The sequence below is a fragment of the Furipterus horrens genome, unplaced genomic scaffold, assembly GCF_987537825.1.
Source record: "Furipterus horrens unplaced genomic scaffold, mFurHor1.1.pri manual_scaffold_4, whole genome shotgun sequence".
Lineage (NCBI taxonomy): Eukaryota > Metazoa > Chordata > Mammalia > Chiroptera > Furipteridae > Furipterus > Furipterus horrens.
This window is the reverse complement of record NW_028327174.1, coordinates 51,373,190-51,396,701: the sequence shown is the minus strand read 5'-3', so window position 1 is coordinate 51,396,701 and position 23,512 is coordinate 51,373,190. Positions and strand designations below refer to the sequence as shown.

General features: G+C 39.5%; 1 protein-coding gene and 1 pseudogene across 1 annotated transcript; both read right to left on the bottom strand.

The window, feature by feature from the left end:
• Positions 1–7,623: 7,623 nt before the first annotated feature.
• TMT1A (thiol methyltransferase 1A) lies at positions 7,624–16,310 on the bottom strand. The gene is made up of 2 exons (XM_090273158.1): positions 15,426–16,310; positions 7,624–9,002 (listed from the first exon to the last, which is right to left on the bottom strand). The coding sequence occupies exons 1-2, from the start codon at positions 15,921–15,923 to the stop codon at positions 8,766–8,768; spliced, it is 735 nt and encodes a 244-aa protein (XP_090129284.1). The 5' UTR covers positions 15,924–16,310; the 3' UTR covers positions 7,624–8,765.
• LOC150011753 (putative divalent cation/proton antiporter TMEM165 pseudogene) lies at positions 13,843–15,072 on the bottom strand (annotated as a pseudogene).
• Positions 16,311–23,512: the final 7,202 nt, after the last annotated feature.

The following is a 23,512-nucleotide window of genomic DNA, read 5'->3' as shown; positions in this document are numbered from 1 at the left end:
ATAATGCCTCCTCTCCCCAGTCTCAGATAGGTCAACATCCTAATCCTCAAAACCTGTCAAATGTGCTGTTACATGGCAAAGGGAAATTAAGGTTGCAGATGGGTTTAAGGTTGCTAACCAGCTGACCCTGAGGTGGGAGATTTTCCTGGATTATCAGGGTATGGCCAGTGTCATCACAAGGGCCCTTATAAGTGAAGGTGTAAGGCAAGTTAGGGCAGCGTCAGAGAGAGATTTAAAGATGGATGGAGATTTAAAGATGCAAAGGAATCAGGGTGACCTCCCGCAGCAGGAAAAGGCAGGGAAGGCTTCTCCCTCGGGCCGTCAGAGGATACAGACAGCCCTGTGACATCTGATGTTAGCCCAGGAAGACCCATTTTGGACTTCTGTCCTCCAGAACTGTAAGATAATTCTACATTGTTTTAAGCCATTAAAATTTGTATTTACTGGGGTGACATTGGTCAATAAAGTTATATAGGGTTCAAGTGTACAATTCTGGAACACATCATCTGTATGTATATTGCATTGTGTTCACCACCCCAAGTCAAGTCTCCTTCCATCACTATTTATCCCCCTGTATCCTTTTTTACCTCCCCTTTAAACCATTAAAGTTGTTGTAATTTCTTATAGCAACAACAGGAGGGAAAAGGAAGGGATGGTGTGTGACTGGGAGGTGAGAGAGAAAGCTAGGTAGATGTCCTGGTTTCTCGCTTGAGTGACAGTGACAAAAATGGTGTTGCCATTTACTAAGGAAAAAATACGGAATAAGAAGCATATTAGGGGTAAAAGAGACCCATGGTCAGAAATTGGTAGATTTGCCATGACTGGTGCGGCTCAGTGGGTTGAGTGCCAGCCTGCTAACCAAAAGGTTGCTGGTTCAATTTCCAGTCAGGGCACTTGCCTGGGCTGCAGACCAGGTCCCCAGTTGGGAGTGTGTGAGAGGCAACTGATAGATGTTTCTCTCCCTCTCTTTCTCCATCCTTTCTCCTCCCTCTAAAAAATAAATGAATAAAATACTAAAAAAAAAAAAAACCTCTTAAAAAAAAAGAAATGGGCAGATTTGTATGGCAATAGGAAAAGAAGGCATGAGTAGAAGATGATGAATTTGATTTCCTCTGGAGTCCAGCCTGGCTGTCGGCTGGCAACTTGAGATGGACTACGCCCGGGTGGAGGCCTTAGAGGTCTGTAAGCTGAAGAACAGGTGAAAGGCTAGAAGGCTGTGTTTCAAGAATGGGACTCCATAGTTTAACATTTCATATGTGGCACTTTGGAGGTGATGACAGTATGCTTAGGTCCCTGATGTGCCTATCTTCCTGTCAAATGGTATGTTTGTTTGTATACCTTTTTGAGTGAGAAGCTCTGTACCTTTCATCAGACTCTCAAGGAGTCTCTTGTGGCCCCATAAAAACCATGAATTGGTATTAGGTAGTGCCATTTGTACCTGAGTCTCACATTTTCAGACATATGTGTCATCCAGGTGCTCTGTGAGCATAAGGCAAGTGTTTCTCTATTAAATTTTACTTTTTAAAATATATATAAACAAGGGAAACTTTATTTAGTCATCTTTTTAAAGCAACCTAGTTGAAGGGAAGAAAATAAAAGCACAACAGCAAAAATGTAGGCAGACAGGTTAACAATTTATCAAGTGTCCACATTCTCCAATAATGTTTTCTTTTAATATTTGGGCAGATGGGGTTGTATGCATTGGCAAGCAATTTCATATATGGCATCATTTATATTGATAAATAAATACATACTTTAAGGCAGCCTTCGCTTTTTTAAAAAGGTTTTTAGATTTCTTTGTTCCTAAGTTTTGGTGGACAATAACATTTGAAAAAACTTTCTCTCGCATAGTTAATAATCTGTTCTCAACCTGAGAAATGAGATAGAATTTGAACTGAGTGCTATTTCTTTTACAGTCTGAATACTACCTGCTTAGCTTGACAGATAAAATGGGAGCCAAGATTGGAGGGATTTAGAAAATCATGTCTGTATCCGCAGCACTCCGTGTAGAAGTTATTTGCAAGTGCATCTCATGTAGGGGCCAAACTTTTTATAGTTGGATGCAAAAATGAGAGCGTTGCCAAATTATTTTTTATGGGAGATTCCTTTATACTGAATCTTCAGAAACCAGTATAATGTGTAATAATCCAGTCAGTTGGAATTCCAGAACCACATTTATTGAAGTGAAATATCTTTTTGGATAGAAAAATAAACCTCGTTCTGTTCCTCTCGCAGATGCTTGAGGAGGTGGGGCTGTGAGCAGCGTGAGGTACCGCGAGACGCGCCGGTGCTCATCGCTCACAATTACAGAGTTTACAAAGCACCTTTTGTGTTTAACTCGTTCCATCTTCACAAGAATCCTAGGACACAAAGCTGGTGTTATCCTCTTACACGAAGTGAAGTAGAATATTAGTAAGATGTGTGATAAGATTTGGATTAAAATATTCTGACTCCAAACCCCATGCTTTTACCACTGGACTACAAGACTAGAAAAAGCATTGGGTGTCAGTTGACAGATGATCCTAAATGCAGAGTTGAGCAACTTACATTGAGTGTTATGTTGAGTAGATACCTTCATGATTTTCAGTTGTGAGAATGGTGAAATTAAACTGTTCTGGGCCCTGGCCGGCTAGCTCAGTTGGTTAGAACACCAGGGTTGCGAGTCCAGTCCCTAGTCAGAGCATAGACAACAGTCAACCAATGAATGCATAAATAAATGGAATGAGAAACCGATGTTTCTCCCTTTCTCTCTAAAAATCAATAAATTAATTAAAAATTTGAAACACCTGTTCTGGAAATTATGAGCATGAAGACCAGGGTGGTGAAGGCATGGAGGTGTGGTGACCAGTTTGAAGCATTTTCTGGTTTGAGAGATTATGATTTGGATCAGATATTGGTGCCTGTCCAGGAAGCCACTTCTTCATACCCCAGGAGACTTGTTTGCTGAGCTTCTATGTTTCCATGCTATGTTGGTGGGGTGAATCGAGTGAAGGGGGCAAAGAAGGTTCAGTCAGTTGCAAAAGTAGAGTGTTTCTCGGCTGTTGTATCCACATGTAGTTTCTCCCCTTCACCTCAGAGCTACTTTTCTGTCATATCCTTGAATCATGCAAAAACTGACAAGTTCCTACATAAACGGTTTGTTGTCGCAGGCATCGCCACTCAGTCTATACGTGTGATCGTTTAGGCATTAGTTCTCAGACTAAGATGGTGGCAGTGGGAATGCAGTAGGAAGGACTAACAGATTTATGTAGAAGAGACAGGGCTTGACAATGAATTTGTCAGTAAATGCTTTTTGAGCACCTGCTGTGTAGTAAGTAAGCACTGTGTTTGGCACTAGAAGAAAGGAAGACGAGATTGGTGATGTGATACCACATCAACAGGTATTAGTGAGTGGTAGGAGATTTCTCAAAGATGAAGTTTCTTTAAACAGCCAACGAATGCTTTCTGAAGGGCATTGCTTTATCTGGTACTTGGGAAATAATCGTAGGTACTGAGGAAGTTGGAAACTGTTGCTGATGTAGGGAAGTACACAGTGAATTCTGTTTTTGATGTGTTAAATTCTAAATATCAAAGGAATGGCAAAGTGGGAGGTTTAGGAATCCTTTTCATGCAGGTGATAGTTCACAACCTCAAAGTATTAGGCTCAAGGCATTGAACACAGACCGAGTGAGTCTTAGGAGACAATTCACAGTGAAGTGGTAGAGGAGGGAAGAGACAGAGTTACAGGGACTTGGATTCTGAAGACCTCCAGAAGCCGTGCAGCATTGTGGGGAGACCTGGGCTTCCCAGACAGGTAAACTACATGGGAAGACAGATGTGCTCACTCACTGTATGGCCTGGGACAAGTCACAGAACATCACTGGTCTGCTTTCTCATTTGTCAGAAGCAGATTACCATACCTGCCTTGTAGAATTCTGAGTAGTATATGAAATAATTATGTAAAAAGTTAGTGCCTGGCATAAAGAAGGTACATAATAAATGAAAATTTTTATTACTAGCTATCAGAGTTACAGGATAAAAGGGTCATTTCAAGGAAAAGGTTGACATCAGTGTCAGATAACATTTTAAAGATTGAGGACTCAGCCTGAGTTAAGTCTATTGGGCATAATGTTACAGAACCCCTGGGCTGCTCCAATTGAAAACAAACCCACGGGCTCTTTAGTTAGGGGCCCGATTGCCCGCCGCCAAAATTATAACTCTCAATACCAGGGTTTAGTGAAAAGAAAAAGAATTGTTTATTTAACAGTTATAAAGATTTAGTTATTTGCGGATTTCTGTTGTTAAGTCTGATGTTCTTTAAAACACCTATAAACACATATCCTTGCCTCCCCCCCTGCCAAACCAGGCTAGTTTTAGAAAAGTCAGAGAAACCCTTTCCCTACTTTCCAAACACAGTTCAGCTTTACCAGTAGCTGCCAATCATTCAATTCTGATTGGGGAGACCTCGTCTGTGTTATCATGTCCACCAGCTTTTAATCCAGAACCTCGTGGATTCTCAGCCTCCTTGTAAACTGTTTAGTTAGTCCTTTTGTAATCCACATGGTCAGTCTGTTCCTTTTCAAAGCAGCAAGGTATGTTCCTTCCTTAAAACTGCATCGTCAGTCCCAGTTAAATTCACAGTCAGCCTCAGCCTCAGTCAAATCCGCACAGTCGGCCTGGCTAAAATGTCTGCCGCTTATTTTTAAACCCCTGACTACGTCCTCTGATGCAATGGATGAGGTAACCAGTTCTGACCATTCACAGAACCTCACGCAGGATCTGTGTGCTTTCTCCATACCGTCCCCTGGTCCAAGTCCCCTCCCATCTACCTGAGGCTTTGGATGCATTAAAGCCATTTTGCATAAAAAAAGACACTAGCCACCAGCCTCAGGCATGTGGAGGCATTCTGAAAGCTGCTTCCTTCTCCCCATCCCCCAGCCGCAAACTCTGGGGTTTTTTGGAACACTCCTGTTTCTGTAACAATAAGAGATTTTTACTATTAAGGAATAGTAAATTGTGAATGGTAATTTTTCTTGTTCCCATGTAATTCTCTTCAGATTCCCAAATAGTTTCCTTTAGAAGCAAAATAATGCTTTTCATGATTGGCATATTACTATATTTTAAAAATTTATCTAGAAATTGGGGACATTGGCTACTCTTATGTTCATTTCTTGTGTCAGTTAACATGATCTCCGCCCCTGATTTTCTGGTGGCTCCATGGTTCAGGGAATTCTGGTTATTAATGTAGCCTGAATGCTTTAGGTTTTATTTCATTTTTTTATTTTTTATTTTTTAATTTATTTTTATAATTTATTTATTTGTTGGTTTATTTTTAGAGAGAGGGGAAAGGAGAAAGAGAGGGAGAGAAACATCACTGTGTGGTTGCTTCTCACTCATGCCCCCAACTGGGGACCTGACATGCAACCTAGTAATGTGCCCTGACTGGGAATCGAACCAGCGACACTTGGCTCACAGGCCGATGCTCAATCCACTGAGCCACAGCAGCAGGGCTTTAGGTTTTAAATATTGAGATAAAATAACACTGAACAGTTTTGTCTTCTGCTTTTGTTACCATTAGTGTGCCATGATGCATTACACTCTGAGTTGCCTTAACAGAGAAACAAGAATTAAATTTCAGTTATGTTAAGTTCTGTTTTCCAAAGAAATACTAATGGGAGAGACTTATGTTAGGATCAAGAGTACAAAAAGAGCTGTTATGCAGGGGTTCAGTTTCTGTTCAAGTATAAAGCATGTAGGAATTCAGAAGAAACAGAACACTTAAGAACAGAATGTTTTATAATATAAATAAAATAAATTTTAATTTGTTTTTTTGTTAGCCTTTAAAATAAGTGTTGGGCTCATGGTTCCAGGTTCTTAAAATTAGGAAGAAGCTGATGGAAATAGTCATCCCAGAACCCGCCTTCCAGGCTTTGGTGCCCAGCTGCACCAGCTTTCTTTTGGTTCCTTGAATATATGGTGTTTTCTCCTTTCGTTTGTCTGTGGCACAAGCTGTTCCATTAGGCTGAAATACTCTATATTCAACTCCTGGAATCCAGCTCAGAAGCCACTTCCTCAAGGAGGCCTCTGATCCTCTTCCTCCTGGGTGGGGTCAGATCCCATTTTCTGGTGCCCCAGCGCTACCGCACAGAAAGTGTCACTGCAGCTGTGTCCCCCATACAGGCAGGGACCAGGGGTAGCTCAGTCAGGGCTCGAAGCCAAGCACCAAGAGCAGAGTACACAGTAGGCACTCACGTATTTGTTGACTAAAATTCAACATTTATTAAGCACCAAGTACTTCACTGCATTAATGCCTCACAATAACCCTTGAGGTAGCTATTATCTCCATTAACAGATGAAGAAAGTGAGACTAGAGAAGTAACTTGCTCAAGGTCCCACAGTCAATGAATGACACAGCCAGGGCTTGACCTTGATCACTTTAATGCCCAAGCCAGCATCATTTTGTCTTTTATTTTCCTCATTGCATGCAGGTACCCACTGAGAAGCCAGTGTTGTAAGGACAGCACTGTGTGTCAGGAAAGCAGAAATACAGCAATGAGCTTATACGGGGCATCTGTGGTCTGCCTTCCCCGCATCCATTCCCACTTTCCCCAGTCACAGGCCCTTGTTTTCATCTGGATGATGCGCAGCCCTCCTTGTCTCAGTTCACATGGTCTGGGCGTGCTCAGCCCCAGGGCTGGAACTCTGGAACCTGTACTTGAGATTGTCAGCATAATCCAACCCATCTGATCATGACTGGTTCAGGGAAGGGCTTGTGACCCAGTGTTGTCAGTAAGAACCAATTGAGACTCACTCCTCAACTGGTTATTGGAATGATCATACATATGTGTGTTCTGGGCCTGAAGAGGAAAGCAGTAAGAAGTTAATGTTAGCAGTTATAGTCAAAACAGGTTTGTGGTCTTGGGAATCACGGCTTCTAAAACTTGCTCTGAAACTTGTGGAATGTCAAAAACTTCATTTATTTATTTCTCTACACCTCAATGTTGTCCATAGAAGGAGAGGGCAATATTTGCCAAACCACTTACGCAAGAAGGAATTGGTAAGAATGTGCCTAGTACCTTGTACTATTATTTACATTCAACACACCAGTAACATTTCGTCATGTCAACCTGTGGCTATTTATTTATAGACAGAGGGGAAGGGAGGGAGAAAGACGGGGAGAGAAACAGTGATGTGAGAAATATCAATCGTTTGCCTCTCATATGTGCCCCCACCAGGGACTAAACCTGCAAACCAGGCATGTGCCCTGACTGGGAATTCAATCAATAGTGAGGTGGGTAGATTAAGAAGGTTCCTACTGTGGGGACTGTAGAGGCAGGAGATTCATGTTCCATTGCACGGATGCCTTAGATGAGTGTCCCACTCTCACAGTAACAATAACTGTTTTCATGTTCAAAAGAGAATAGCAAGCTTTCTTTCTGCTCTATAGATTTCATAAATGAGGTCTTTGAACTTAACTTTTCAAAATGCATTCTGATCCTTACAAAATTGGTTCTTCTAAAATCTGCTAGCTGTGTTTATAGCTACTCGGCGGAAGAAAAATCTGTATGTTCATATAGCTTAACTTTCCATGAGGAAGAAAAGTCCTCCCAGAGACATGAAGAAAAGTGAAACCAAGCCAGCAAATACATAATTCATTTACTTTATTTCTGTTCCTAAAATGCATACGAATTTATTGACTGATTTGATATTTAAAATAGTCCCTTTGCAAAATCATCTCAGAAAATACACTAAATTTATTAAAATACATGCAAACTATTGCTGAAAATCCTACTCTTAAACCCTCTGATCAACCCAACTCTTGTTTTTGAAGCACTTGTGACGATTTCCAGAGGTTTCCATGTTGCTAAGAACAAAGACATCATCTTGGGATAGGGGTGGAAGTTTGATCCAAATAATCCAAAAAATACTTGTCTATTTCTTTGCAGACTCACAGACTGCCTGGTTTTTAGGGGCTCTTACAAAGTGTCCCTAATTATACAAGGTTTTCTTAATTACAGTGGGTCTTTTCCTTGCCTGCAATTTACTGCATTCAGCAAAGTATATGCTAGATTATAAGGAAAATAAATCCAAGACACTTAATTGTCTCATAGTTTCATGGATATACAAAAGTGTCAGATATAATTCTCACCTTAAGAACTTAAGACTGGAATGCAGAACAATACACTTTGATGGACAGTGGAATAAAAGATATGACAGAACTAGGGTGACATCCAGGAACATTAATTTTGAAAGCCAGCACAGTGACACTAAGAGAACAAAGAGGTTCAGATGTCTTTAAAAGATCTGTGCTATTTAGATTTGGATTTTCAACTACTCTTTCTTTATTCAGTTTCTGAGTCATTAAGATCTTTTTATTTCTCCTTTTTCAAAGTCTTTTCTTGCATTATTTAACTGCTTATTTCACCAAGCTCTCAAAAGAGGAGGTGAGATTCAAATCTGTTGGGTAACAAATAAGACAGTAGAAAACATTTTGAAGTTATTGAATAAACTAAGGTTTGGGAGTAAAGGTAGACTTCAATGATCAAAGCTCGCTGTCTTCTTTTAAAGGGGAGTTCAAAGCTGGTTTTTTTTTTTTGTTGTTATTTTTTGCGGGAGGTGTGGGGGAGACAACAGAAAATGGCTAAATAGTATAAAGTAAACTTTTGGGGATAAAATTCCACTTTACCTAAAAAAGGGTTTCTCTTCTCCCAGTTAGTATTTTAAGTATAAAACTGAAGCCTTAAATTATTCGAGCCATTTGTTCAGCTCTCTACACCCCACGCGCGCTATTTCACAGCATATCCGTAGATGTGAGGGCGCACCACCTCCCAGGACAGCGGGGCCTGTACATGCTGCAGCTTCAGCTTGGAGAAGCTGGCCTGCTCCACGGCCTTCCAGCTCTCTCTGGTAAGGTTGCATCCATCAAACAGAAGGTACCAGGCCGGATCCAGGACCTGCTGCCAGAAGTAGTTCCAGGTTGAACGCTCAGCTGCTACATGCTCCATGAAATAAAAAGCCCCTCCCTGAAAAAGAGCAAAGGAAATGCATTTCAAGGATTTTAGTTTGGGGAAAACAGATTTATAAGATGATTGAAGCATCAGATTTCAGTGGCCCCAGAGGTCAACTTCATGAGAAGACAGGGATAAGTTAAAGCTTACCAAGACATCATTTTGGGGAATAGTTTCATTTTCTGTCAAGCTGTACTCAGAACTGCCAACCTAAAGCAGTTATTAACATTTCTATTTCCTGATCATAAAGCAATACTTAATACATACATAATAATAGCTAACACTTAAAGCAGTTACTGCATACAAGGTGCTATCTCCTGAAGGCCTATCACTTGTTAACTCGATCCTCACAATAAACTTATTTGGTAAGTAGTAGTATTATCATTCTTATCTTTATAGCTGTGGGAACTGAGAAAGTAATCACACAGAAAATAAGCAACCTGCCTAAGTTTACAAGACCTGTAAAGGTCAGAATCAGGTTTTGAACCTCAGTGGTTAGGCTCCAGAGGCTGGCAGTACTGTCTCACCAATATGTTTATTTAAAAACTTTTTTTTACATTTAGAGAATACAGAAAAGTTTTAAAAAATCAACTACCATTCCATCACCTCATGATAACTATTGTTAAGGTTTTATGTGTGTACGTTTATATAGGAAGATGTATTTTTTCCCCTAAAACAAGGATTGAAGTATATGTTCTGTTTTTGTAACCCACTTGATTTTATTTATGTATCTGAATATTATTCTAAAACATAATTTTGAAATCTTACGCAATATTTCACACCACTGAAGGTACCATCTGTTATTTAACTATTCTTATTTAGGTTATTTCCAATTTTTCTGTTCTAAATATGGTTACAGTGACTACCCTTACCCATAAATCTTTGTGACCATTCTTTGCAAATAAATAACTTGCTAAAAAAGTAGACTTGCTGAGTCAAAAGTCTGTGCCTCTTAAAAGCTGTTGGCACAGGCTGTCATACTGCCCTTTGGAAAAGTTGTAGCAAAGTTATATTCATACTAGCAATGGATGTGAGTGCCTGTTCCCAATAAACTCTCCTGACTACTTTTTTCTCCCCTGTTATCTTTGTTAATTTGATGGGTAAAATGGTATTTCATTTTCAATACTATGCATGTCTTTAATATTCTTAATAGATACACCATCTTTTACTAAACCTTATTGATTATTTGGATTTTTTCTTTTCTAATTTGCCTGTTGATGTCCTTTATCAGTTTTCTAATAGGGTGTTGGTTTTTTTCTTACTAATTAGTAAGGACTTTTAGTATGATAAAGCTATACTACAACTGTTTTTCCCCAGTTTGTTATTTGCCTTTTAATTACTCTTAAAAGATCTCTAGGCCCTGGCTGCTGTGGCTCAGTGGATTGAGCGTTGGCCTAAGAACCAAGTGTCACTGGTTCGATTCCCAGTCAGGGCACATGACTAGGTTGTCAGGTCCCCAATTGGGGGTGCGAGTGAGAGGCAACCACACAATGATGTTTCTCTCTCTTTCTCCTTTCCCCTCTCTCTAAAAATAAAAATAAATAAACAAATAATTTTAAAAAATCTCTACTTCTTTTAGTTAAAAAAAATCTTTTAATTCATGTGAAAATTGTTCTCAGGCTCTGCTTTGCAAACCTAGGGGAAAGGCTGAATCCACACCAAGCACTGCCGGAGACTGAATAACCATGTCATATACTTTTGTACCATTGTCACAAGAATGTAAATATGATTAATTAAAATACTGAATCATCTAAAAGCGTTACTGAATTCACACTAATTTTTGTGAATAGGCATTTTATTCAATCAGTGGGTGCCCTTTGTAAATTACTGTCATGTAGGAATTTGCAAGTGCTGCTTTCATCTAGGACTGTCCTGTAAATATAGGTCAAGTCTGGACACAATAAGGGATACATGTTACTAGGAGATCCTTAGGAGTTTTTTCTGCCTTTCTCTGAGATGCGTAGGAGGGAAGGGGCCCGGCAGTCACCTCCCAGACCCATAGTGACTGCCTCACTGTTCTTAGCCTCTTCTAGCTCCCCTAGTCTTGGCTATCCCAGGCAGAAAGTTAAGACATGGGGTTCCCCCAAATTCTCTGGGTAAGTCTAAGATCTGTATTCATTAATGGAAAACTTGAAATTTCCTGTTTAAACACCCCCCAACACCCCCCCCCCCCAATGGAACAGGACAGGAGAGAAAGGAGGAGACCAGGTCTGGGAGGTCGATACTGCCCTCCAGAGAGTACAGGTGACTGTCAGGTGGGCAGCTGGCTGTGTAGTTTGGGATTAGAGGAGGCAACTGGGCAAGATAGTTTGATTTGGAAACCAGTATGTATGCCTGGTAGTTGAAAACTTTGGGGGTGAGTGAGATTGCCCAGGGTGGTATATAGGTGCAATGAGAATCAAAAGAGAAACTGCAGTATTTAGGTATGGGTGGAGGAAGAACAGCTAGCAAAGTGGTAGAAATGTTGAAGTCAGAGAGATAAAAAGCCCGGGTGACAAGCAGTGTGGAGCAGCGGTAAGAATATTTGTATTAAAGTAAAACTTACTAGCTGTGTAACTTTGAGCAAGTTTCTTAACCTCTCTTGAGTGTTTTCTCAACCCAACATGAAAACAATACCACTTTAAAGGACTGTTGTGAGGATTAAATGACAGTGTAATAAAGCTCCTGGTTTTATTCAGCGGAGAGTGGATGCTTCACAGGAGCAAAGGAGGTCTACCAAGAACATGATCCCTTATGAGTATTATCAGTACTATAAAGCAGAGAGGTCTGCAGGGGTGTTGTGAGATTAGTAACACTGTGAACAAACCATCTACTAACTATGCCCAGTTAGTGTCCAGGCATAGGGCACAAGACCCCAGCTTTTGGGTATAAGAAATGGACCTTTTTCATTTATTACTTTGATGTCGGCCTATCCTTGAGCCAAAGACAAAATTATATAATTGCCTGTAAACCCCATCTTCAAGTCCTTTTCTTCCCAAGAACTTCCTCTATTAGAAAATAAAACAGGGATCGCAGAACACCTTTTTCTCCTAGAAAAGTGAATTCAAATGTTAAGATATCCATAATTTATGTTCAACTATATTTAAAATAAAACTATCTTAAACTAGTTTTTAAAAATAATAAAGGTAATATGTGGAAATTGCATAGTGGTATTAAGAATTTCAAACTATGCAGTAAGGTATAAAATGAAAAGTAATTCTTCCCCTGCCCCAGCCCATTCCCAAGAGGTACCACTGCTAATGATTTCTTGTCTGTCATTCCCATTAACATAAATACATATTTAGGTATATCACCCCCCCACACACACACAAATAGGTTTGTATTCTACATCATATTCTACACTTTGATTTTTTCACTTAACATTATCTCTTGGGGACTTTTTCATATCAACATAGATAATTCTTCCTTGTTATTTTAAACAACTGCAAAGAACTTCTTTATACTATGGGACAATTTACTTGAATAGCCTCCTATTGATGAACTCCTAGGTAATTTGCTATTACAAAAACTGTAATGAATATTTTTGCATATGGGTTTTTTCACATTTGTGCATATAGCTATGGGGTAAATTCATACAGGGTAAAAGAGTACGTGCACCTTAAGTTATGATATTTTTGCTTTTGCTTTCCTTGCTTTTGGGGTCAAATTTATAAAATCCTCTCTAAGACCAAGGTCCTTAAGTTTAGTACCTATGTTTTCTTCTATGTTAGAGAGGCTATGGAGAAAAAGGAACCCTTATTCACTGCTCGTGGGAATGTAAACTGACATGGCCACTATGAAAAGCAATATGGAAAATTCTCAAAATATTAAGAATATCGTTACAATATGATCCAGCAACCACCCTTTTGGGTATCTAATGAAAAATTTGAAAACATATATTTGTAAAGCTATGTGTACCCCTATGTTCACTGCAGCATTATTCATGGTAGCCACGACATGGAAACAACTCAAGTGTCCTTCAGTTGATGAGTGGATAAATAAGGTGTGGAACATATGAACAGTGGAATACTGCTTGGCCATAGAAAAGATGAAATGCTGCCATTTGCGACATGGATGGATCTTGAGAATATCATGCTAAGTGAAATAAGTCAGATGGAAAAAGTCAAGAGCTGTATGATTTCACTTATACGTGGGAGTTAAAACAGAAAACAACAAATGAACAAACAAAACGTATAAAAAACTCATAGACACAGACAGCAGTATGGAGGTTTCCAGAGGGGAAGAGCGCAGGTTGGTAGTAAAGGATAAAGGGGTCAAATGCTGGTGACTGAAGGTTTGACTTTGGGTGGTAAACATGCTATGCAATATACATGATTATAGAAAAGTACATTTTAAACCTATATAATAACCAGTGTCACTTCAATAAATTTAATAAAATAAAATGATTTGATATTATCAAATTGCCCTCCAAAGAGGGCACTTTCTCCAGTGTGACCATAAAAGACTCTGACAGTATAGTAGGTAAAAATAGTATCTTGCTTTAATTTGTTCTTTAATTGTAAGGTTGAGCACCTTTATCATGTAATTGGCTATTTTTATTTGTATTTTGGTTCCTGCTCTTTCTTTCTTTCCTTTTTAAAGATTTTATTGATTTATTTTTAGAGAGAGGGGAAGGGAGGGAGTAAGAGGGTGAGAAATATCAATGTGTGATTGCTTCTCAATGTCCCAGCCAGGGACCTGGCTTTCAACCCAGGCATGCGCCCTTTGGTTCGCAGGCCGGGACTCAATCCATTAAGCCACACCAGCCAGGGCTTCGTTCTTGTCTTGTCTTTTCTTTTTTTTTTTTTTTTTTTTTTACAATATTTTAATCACTTTTAGTTTCAATGTACACTATGTATGTAAACAGAAGAGTTATCTATCTTAAACTAAATACAAATGAATAAAGAGCTTGTTGAAAACCAGAATCGGGACTTATAAATAATGTAGCAAATACCAAAAATACGAGGCCTCCTATGATTGTCACAGTTCCGACAGAGGTTTCTCTTGTGCTATCATTTTTCCTCCAGTTAGAGCTCATCCAGTGTATTAGCGGTGTCCCGCTGTTCCTCCCCCTGCTACACCGTAGCAGTCCCTCTAGCTGCGCAAACTATCGCAGTCAGGTGAGAGTGATCACCCCGCTCTGCTAAGAATGGTAATGTAAGTGCTTGCACAAGCATGGGTGAAATAAAATGCGGCCACTTTTTCTGCGGTATTGTGCTTGAACCCATTTCAACATCTGGTCCATTTAAGAGCGTGGTTCATTGGAATTCTTCATCATTTTAAAAAAATGTTGCTTGAACTTCCAGTTTTTCTTCACCTTCATCTGGACTCATCTCTAAGACTTCTCAAAGCATTGGAATGCCAAAAATGGCAAATAATGCAGTTGAAACAGAGTAGGTATATACCCCCTGGGGATGGCTGTGGTGGCAATAGTCAAACAAAACTGATATTGATAAGCTAGCAGGTCTTAAGCTCAAGACAAGCATAGCAGCAGCCGACACTGTCAAATGGTTATAGCGCATTGCCATAATGGCAGCTATAAAAAAAAGTCTCATCAACCAGTTCGGAGACAGTGATAACTGATATGGCACCGATAAGTGCATGGCCAAATCCCAAATTAGTTTCCGTATCTGGATCTTCTTTATTGGTATGAACAGGGCCAGCTGGTGTGAGTCCTTTCTCAGACCTGTTATGGGTTCAGTTCCAGACCACCGCAAGAAAGCGAGCCGTAATCTTTCTGCTGGTGGAGGGTCCGGCCTCAGATTTGTAAAGAACGCAACTCCTTGGCCAGGGCCAGCTGGGGCCCGGCGGCTGCGGGAGCAGCTGCTGAGCAGGCGCAGGAGGTTCCTTGTTCATGTGACTAAGGTCTTGGTCAGGGACAGCCCGGACCCTGGCCGGGCCCACAGCAGCGGAGCTGCAGGAGCAGAAGCAGCCAGTCGCAGGCACCCAGCTGCTCCCGCCCGCCCCTCAGGCGCCACCGCTCAGTGGGGAGTCGGCACTGCAGCGTGAGTGGCAGTGGGCATGGGGCTGTGGGGCTTTGGGCCTCCAGCCGGCTGGGCTCTCCCCTCTCCCGCGATGGCCACAGGACTCACCAACTGTCTCTCATATGTTTTTATTGATTTAAAAAATCCTACTGACCTTTGACTTGTAATGTCTTTTGATATGAAGTTAAACCCTTTGTCTATTATCCCTGGCAAATACTTTTTCTAAGTTCTTGTTCTTTAACGCTGTTTACAGTAGTTTTTTTTTTCTGCAGTTTTACAATTTTATGTGCAGTATTCAGATTTAGCAATCTTTCCCTTTACAGCTTCTTTCCCACTCTAAGATTTAAAGGAATTCAATGGTGTCTTTTCTAGTGTACTTTTTACATTAGAATGTTTAATTCACCTGAAACTGAAAGGACTGCCCTTGGTGATAGTGTTTGCTACTAACGAGTCCTCCTCACACCCCGTCACTCACCGGCCTCAGCACTCTGCACACTTCCTGGAGGATCTGCTCCTGGTTCTCCACGGAGCACAGGACCAGCGTGCAGACCACCACATCCACGGAGCCGTCGGCCACCTGGCGCATGTTCTCCCCGGCAGCCACCACGAAGCGCTCAAACTGCAGGTGTCGATTCTCGGCAATGCTCTTGATCAAGAACTTCTCAAAGTTGGGGTTGGGGTCTACACATGTCACCCTGCATCCAGGCGGATAGAACTTGAAGTTCGCCCCGGTGCCACAGCCCACCTCCAGCAGGGAGAGCTTCCCGGAGGGACCCACAAACTCCTGCAGGTTGCTGAAGAGCTCCTGCTTCTTGCTCGCCATCTGTGTGTTGTACATCACACTGAACCTCACCAGGAAGTAGGGGAACCATTTTTTGCATATCCAGTTCCATAAGCCCAGAAAGCTCAGCAAGTACAGGGGAAATGCCAGGATGCAGACAGCCAGCCGGAGGATAGAGATGGTAAGCGCCATCACCCAGAAGAGAAAAAACAGCCAGTTCAGAGACCTGACTCCTTTAATTGCAGGAGGTGGGGTTTGGCCACATTCCAGAGCCCATCAGCTTCAGAGGAGGAACTGGCTGTGCGACAACCGAAAGCTGCAGGAGAGGTCAGGTCATGAGTAAAAGGCCCATTTCACCCAATTAATAAACTTTTGGCAAAAGCTGACTCATAACTTTGTTTTCTTGAAGCAACATGAGAAGGTTCCCAGCTTTTCCTTAGAAGGAAAGGTGATTACAATCCCTTTTTCCAAATCTTCCTGCGTCCCCTTCTCCGGGTTTGGAAACTGCTGCTAGTTTCCAGCAGCTGTTTTCTACGCACAGAGTACGTATTCCCTATCCAGGTCTTCCAATGCCTTCTGTAAAGAAAACAAGAGTCCGTAGGTGGAGCCTGGTTAAACTATATCAGAAGAAGGCAGCCGAGTGACCTTTATTACAACAATCCCTCCTCCTGTTCCCCTCTGCCCTCCTTGCCTCCCCCCCCCCCCCCCCCCCCGCAGTGTTTTTTGCAAAGGAAATGGAAAGGACATGCCTACTGGCCACAGTTAACAAGAATTTTTTCCCCTTTTCGCATTGTGCTGAGACTCTCAGACCCTAACTCAACAAAATTATTTTTAAATCACTGTTTTGGGCTGCTCATCTTTTAAAACACAAGTTTCTCTCTCTTTCTTCCTTTCTTTCTTGAAAATTTTTTAGAGACGGGAAGAGGGAAGAAAGAAACATTGGTTGCCTCTTGCAGAGCCTGATTACATTTTACTTTTAAAAACTGGGTGATAGATACGAAGAATGTTATTTCATTATTTGTAATACCCTACATGCATATTATAAATATAACATCTATTCCATTTTAACAGCCTTTTTTGAGGTGGAATTAACATACAATAAACTGCAAATATTTAGACTCATAGACACAGAGAACAGACTGATGGTTGCCAGAGGTGAGGGGGGTTGGGGAACTCCCATGAGAAAGGTGAAGGGATTAAGAAGTACAAACTGGTTGTTAGAGTAGTCATGGGGTGCAAAGTACAGCTTAGGGAATACAGTCAATAATACTGTGATAACTATGTATGGTGCGAGGAGGGTACTGGAAATATAGGGGGAACACTTTGTAAAGCGTGTGATTTCTAACCACAATGCTGTACACCAGAAACTAATACAAAATAATACTGAATGTAAAAAAAAAAAAAAATATATATATATATATATATACTTTTGATTAAATGAAAAAATAAACCACATATTTAAAGTGTACAGTTTAATAAGTTTTGATACATTATGTACATACCTGTGAAACCATCACTTCAATAGAGATAATGAACATGTCCATCAGCCCCAAAAGTTTCCCCTTGCCTTTTTGTGATCCCTCCCTCCTGCCCTCGCCATCCAGAGGCAACCACTGATCTGTTTTCTGTTACTAGAGATGAGTTTGCATTTCCTATAATTTTATGTAAATGGGATCACAGAATATGTACTTTTTTGTCTGGGTTCTTTCAACATATTTTGAGAGTCATCCACATGTTGTTGCACATAACCATTGCTTTTATTGCCAAGTCATATTCCATTGATGTACAACAGTTTGTTTATCCATTCACCTGCTGATGAATCTTTGGGTTGTTGCTGGGCTTCCACTGTTCCAAATTAAGCTATCTTGAGCAAGTATACAAGTCTTTGTATGGACGTATGCTTTCATTTCTGTTGCGTGGGTTGTGATTTCGGACGCTGAAATAAATCCGGCAGGCAGGATTATTGGCCAGTAACGAACGGAGGGCTGTGGCTCGCTTAGACCATTAGCGGAGAGCGGGAAGCCTCATCCTCTTTTTATTAGGGTTTCAAAAGTTACTAAAAATAGAACGGGGGATGTGACATTCCAGCCAACAACAGGAGAATTTTACAAGTGAAAGAATTCTTACAGTAGCATTAATATGTAAAATACGGCCAGGGTAACTCCTGGTTTAGCTAGCACCTATCAAGGAAGCAAGGCAGATTCACTAATCCTCAAGGCCAGCTTCATGTTAAGACTTCATTAACAAGGAAGCAGATGGAGTACACAACAGAACCTGTTTTACCCAGGATTCCATGACTCAGTGGCCTCGACAGCCTAAAGCCGAAGGCGGAGACGAGAGTTGCTCATCGTCTCCTGAGTCACGGAATGCCACCTGGGTGGTGGGGCATGAGAATGCCCCTACCCAGAAATCTGTCTTCCTGCAACACATTTCTCCTGGATAAATTGCTATGAGTAGAATATAGGTGTATGTTTAACTTTTTAAGAAACTATCAAATAGTTTTTCAAACTGGTTGTACCATTTCATATTTCCACTTGCAGTGTATGAGAGGTATATTTGCTGCACTTCATCACCAACACTTGGAATGGTTGTCTTTTTTATTTTAGCAATTTTGAAGGTGCATAGTGGTCTCTCATTTAAAAAAAATTCTCATTCGAGGATATTTTTTAAAATTAATTTTTAGAGAGAGAGAAAGAAATATTGATATGAGAAATAAACATTGATAGGCTGTCTCTTGTATGCACCCCAACTAGGGATTAAACACACAACCTTATTGGTGTACCGGATGATGCTCCAACCACTTGAGCACCCAGCCAGGGCTCATCGTACTTTTAATTTGCATTCCCCTGATGTTTAATGATGTTGAGTATCTTTTAATAGGCTCATTTGCCATCTGTATACCTTATTTGATAAAGTGTTTAAATCTTTTGCCCATTTTAAAACTGAGTTGTGAAGAATTCTTTTGTATTCTAAGGCATTTATCAAATATATAATTTGCAAATTCTTTTTCCTAGTCTGTGGCTTGTCTTTTTATTTTCTTAGCACTGCCACCCCTTTTGCCCATCCCCCACCCCCACCTCTGGTCACTACCAATCAGTTCTCTGTATCTATGAGTTCCTTTTTTTGTTCTTTAGATTCCACATACATATAAATGAGATCATATAGTATTTGTCAGTCACTTTCCAAATGACTGACTTATTTCACTAGGAATAACACCCTCAAGGTCCTTCCATGTTGTTATAAAATGGCAAGGTTTCGTTCTTTTTTATTGCTGAGTAATATTCCACTGTGTATATTCTTCATCAGCTCATTTATGGATGGCCACTTAGGTTGCGTCCCTGAACATAGGTTGCAGCAATGAACATAGAGGTGCATGTATCTTTTCTAATTAGCTTTTTTGTTTTATTTGGATAAATACCCAGAAGTAGAATTGCTGGGTGGTATGGAAGCTCTATTTTTATTTTATTTTATTTTATTTTATTTTATTTTATTTATTTTTTGATTTAATCTTTGTTGTATATTTTTCCCATTACCATTTAGTCTCCTTACACCCTCTCCCCCCAGCAATCAGCACACTGTTGTCCATGTCCATGAGTCCTTTTTTCTTTTTGCTCAGTCCCTCCACCCCTAACCTCCCCTGCCTCAGAAGCTCTATTTCTAACTTTTTTGAGGAATCTCCACACTATTTTCCATAGTAGCTGCACCAATTTACAATCCCACCAATAGTGCATGAGGGTTCCCTTTTCTCCGCATCCTGGCCAACATTTGTTATTTATTGATTTTTTTGATAATAGCCCTTTTGACAGGTGTGAGGTGATATCTCATTATGGTTTTAATTTGCCTTTTTCTGATGACTAGTGACATAGAGCATCTTTTCATGTCTGTTGGCTATCTGTGTGTCCTCTTTGGAGAAATGTCTATTCAAGTCCTCTGCCCACTTAAAAAATTAAATTTATTGGGATAACATTAGTTAATAGTATATAAATTTCAAGGGTACAACTTTATAATCTGACATCTGTATACTCTATTGTGTGTTCCCCATATTTGACCTTCTTTGCTCTCTTTTGCACCTTTTCCCCTCTAGCAACCACTATTCTGTTTTCTGTATCTAGGAATTTGGTTTTTTTTTGTTTTGTTTGCTTGCTTCATTTGTTAGTTTGTTGCTTCTTGTTTTATATCCTCTCTGCCCATTTAAAAATCAGATTGTTTGCCTTTTTGGAGTTAAGTTGTATGAGTTCCTTATATATTTTGGAAATTAACCCCTTATAGAATTTATTATTGGTGGATGTCTTCTCCCTTCAGTAGGTTGTCTTTTTGTTTTGTTGATGGTTTCCTTTGCTGTGTAAAAACTTTTTAGTTTGATGAAGTCTCATTTGTTTATTTTTCTTTTGTTTCCATTGCCCAAGGAGACATATTCAACAAGATATTGCTAAGAGCAATGTCAAAGAGTTTATTGGCTATGTTTTCTTCTAGGAGTTTCATGGTTCCAGGTCTTGCATTTAAGTCTTTACCATTCTAAGTTTATTTTGTATGTGGTACAGCTTTGTAATACAGGTTGAAGTTGGGAAGCATGAGACCTCCCACTTTATTCTTTCTCAAGGTTTCTTTGGCTATTTAGAATCATTAGTTCCGTATAAATTTTATAATTCTAGTTCTGGGAAGAATGTCATTGGTGTTTTAACAAGGATTACATTGAATCAGTATATTGCTTTAGATAGTAAGAACATTTTAACAATATTAATCCTTCAAATCCAAGAGCATGGTTGTGGTTTTATTTTATTTTTTAATCCTCCCCCAAGGATATGTTTATTGATTTTAGAGATAGAGGAAGGTTGAGAGAGAGAGAGAGAAACATCAGTGAGTGAGAGAAACATCAGTGAGCGAGAGAAACATTGATCTGCTGCCTCCTGTAGGTGCCCTACCCATGGATCAAACCTGCAACATTTTATTGTATGGATGACGCTCCAATCAACTGAGCCACCTGGCTAGGCTGTGGTTTTATTTTTTACATGTAAATCCTTGATCCCAGTTTGGAATTTATTCTTGGAAGAAGTAGGAATTATGGATTCATCTTTTTTCTCAATTGGCTACTCAGGTGACCCAACATCATTTATTTTTTAATCTGTCTTTTTTCCATTAAGTTTGTTGGTGGTTGTAAGAGGTATGTCAGTGGGTTGGGTTCTGACAGCCTTTCCCGTTTCCTTTCCATCCTGGCCCCTAATGCCACAGTCTCAGACCCGGGAGAAGTTCGGCCATGCAGCTGATAAGCCTTGTTTCCTTGCTGACTCTGAAAATGCACGTGGTTCTCAAATGTAGGCATTCTTATAAGAGTCTGTGTATTAATGCAACAGATTTAGGTTGTTTGGTGTATAGACCGACCAAGCTCAAGATGGAAAGCAGATTGAGAAATTTCACAGTCAACTAATGTGACTTATGGTTGCCAAGGAATCTTGCTGTGTTGACGTAACACAGACTAAATGGTTTGAAATGAACTCGTTGACATGTTCTTAGGAAATAAATATCTTCAGATTTTAGAAAGTGTTAGATAGAAAAGAATTAATGTAACTCAGTGCACTAGTAAAAGTAGAGAGATTTTTTTCTTAAACTTATTTTTAATGTTTACTTACCTTGGGAATGTAGATGCCTTCAGTTAGAAAGCCTTCATTTATTTTTGGATATTGAACAAGGAATGTATTGTCTTGGAAATGTTTTACAGGTTTTTTGTTGTTTGACAAGATTTATAGTTATTTCTCTGGTAAGCTTGTATCAGTAATTTGAAAGTGAGATATCAGGAGAGGCTAATTCTTCCTTCAGCTTATCTGTCTCTAAAGAATATTAAATGCATCCGGTTTGTTGGATTGATATTTCTTTAGGAGCTTAATGACTAATAAATATAAAACATTGGTGATGACTAGTAAATATAAAATATGGTAACTGGAATTAACTAGGCACAACAATATACCTAATTATGCATAGTAGTGTAGTCTCACTTATATCTAAAGGTAATTATGAAGAATAAGTATGTTTTACCTTAAAATTTCCATATTTAAACCATATTTGTGAGTGTAAAGGATTTATATTAGCTTGTTAGCTATAACTCACTTAGAATCCAGTGTTCACTGGTCAAAAACAAGCACAGTTTCTTTGTGATCTGACAGAGGCCTGTTATGCAGAATATATAAAGAATACATATAGTATAAAGAACATATATGTGTATCAGATTTTTGCTCCCAGTCCATGACTAACTTGCCTTTTCATTTTCTTAGATGTGTCTTTTATTTTGATAAAGTCCAATTTATACATTTTTTTATTGTCCATGAATTTTTTTTCTTTAGTAATTCTTGCCTATTCCATGGTTGCAGAAAGTTTCTTGTTTATTTTCTTTCTACATGTTTTATATTTTCAGCTTTTAATGTTTAGGTCTATGATTCATTTTATTTTCATATAGAATATGAAGTAAAGAACAAGGGTAATCTTTTTCCTACTTTTATTGAGGTGTGATTGACATACAGTGCTGAGAGGTATAAGTTTAAGGTACACAGCCATCATGACATGCAGACCCAGGGAAAAGCCCAATGACTGAAAATCTACTCTGTAAGCCGAGGGCAGGGAAGGACCAAAGAAAATGGCTGACCACTCCAGCCTGGCAATTAACAGTTTACTAAGGGAAATGTACATATAGTACAAGGCATATCTTGAGCTGTGGCAAGACAAGTGGATATTCTTTGTGCAGCTTGGCAATCGCTAAAAAATTATATAGAACATGGCAAGATGGAGACAGCTAGGGCGTGACCCATCCCAGATAAGGGAAGATTCCCTGCATGCCTGCCTGGGGCAGGACAAAGGCCTGTTTCAGGAATCAGCATGCAGTGGGGAGAGGTTGAAATGGTAGTTTCTGAGGGGACTTACAGGGAAGCGATGTCTGTTCTGGCCCACATCTAGCTCACTGGTCTGGCAGAAGTGACATCATGAAAGGGTCTTGTATTTCTTAACATAGAGAAAGCTAGTTATTCCAGCACAGTTTGTTGAAAGGACTGTCCTTTCTTCATTGAGTTAGCCTGGCACCTTTGTTGAAAATTAATTGGTCATATATGTGTGGGTATAATTCTGGGAATTCTAGTCTGTTTTATTGATCTGTATGTCCATCGATATGGTACCATACTGCTCTGGTTACTGTAGCTTTATAGCAAATCTTGAAATGAGTCTTCTGAAATTACTTTGACTTCTCAAAATTACTTTGACTATTTTAGGTACTTTGCATTTTTATACAAAATTTATAAAAAGTTATGTTAGCATATAAAATAGAAATATTTAATATTTTTAATTATAAATTTAATTTTTTAGTAAATACTGGAATATTTAGATCTGCTAGTTCTTATGTCTGTTTTGGTAATTTTTCTTTTTTTTAAGTATATTTTATTGATTATGCTATTACAGTTATCCCAATTATTTTTCCCTTTGCCCACCTCTACCCAGTTGATAATCCTATGTATGATCTCCATATCTATAATTCTATTCCTGTTCTGGTTGTTTGCTTAATTTCTTTTTTAGATTCAGTTGTTGATAGTTGTGAGTTTGTTGTCACTTTACTGTTCATAGTTTTATCTTTTTCTTTTTCTTAAATAAGTCCATTTAACATTTCATGTAATACTGGCTTGGTGATGAGTAACTCCTTTAGCTTTACCTTATATGGGAAGCACTATATCTGCCCTTCCATTCTAAATGATAGCTTTGCTGGGTAGAGTAATCTAGGTTGTAGATCCTTGTTTTTTATCATTTTG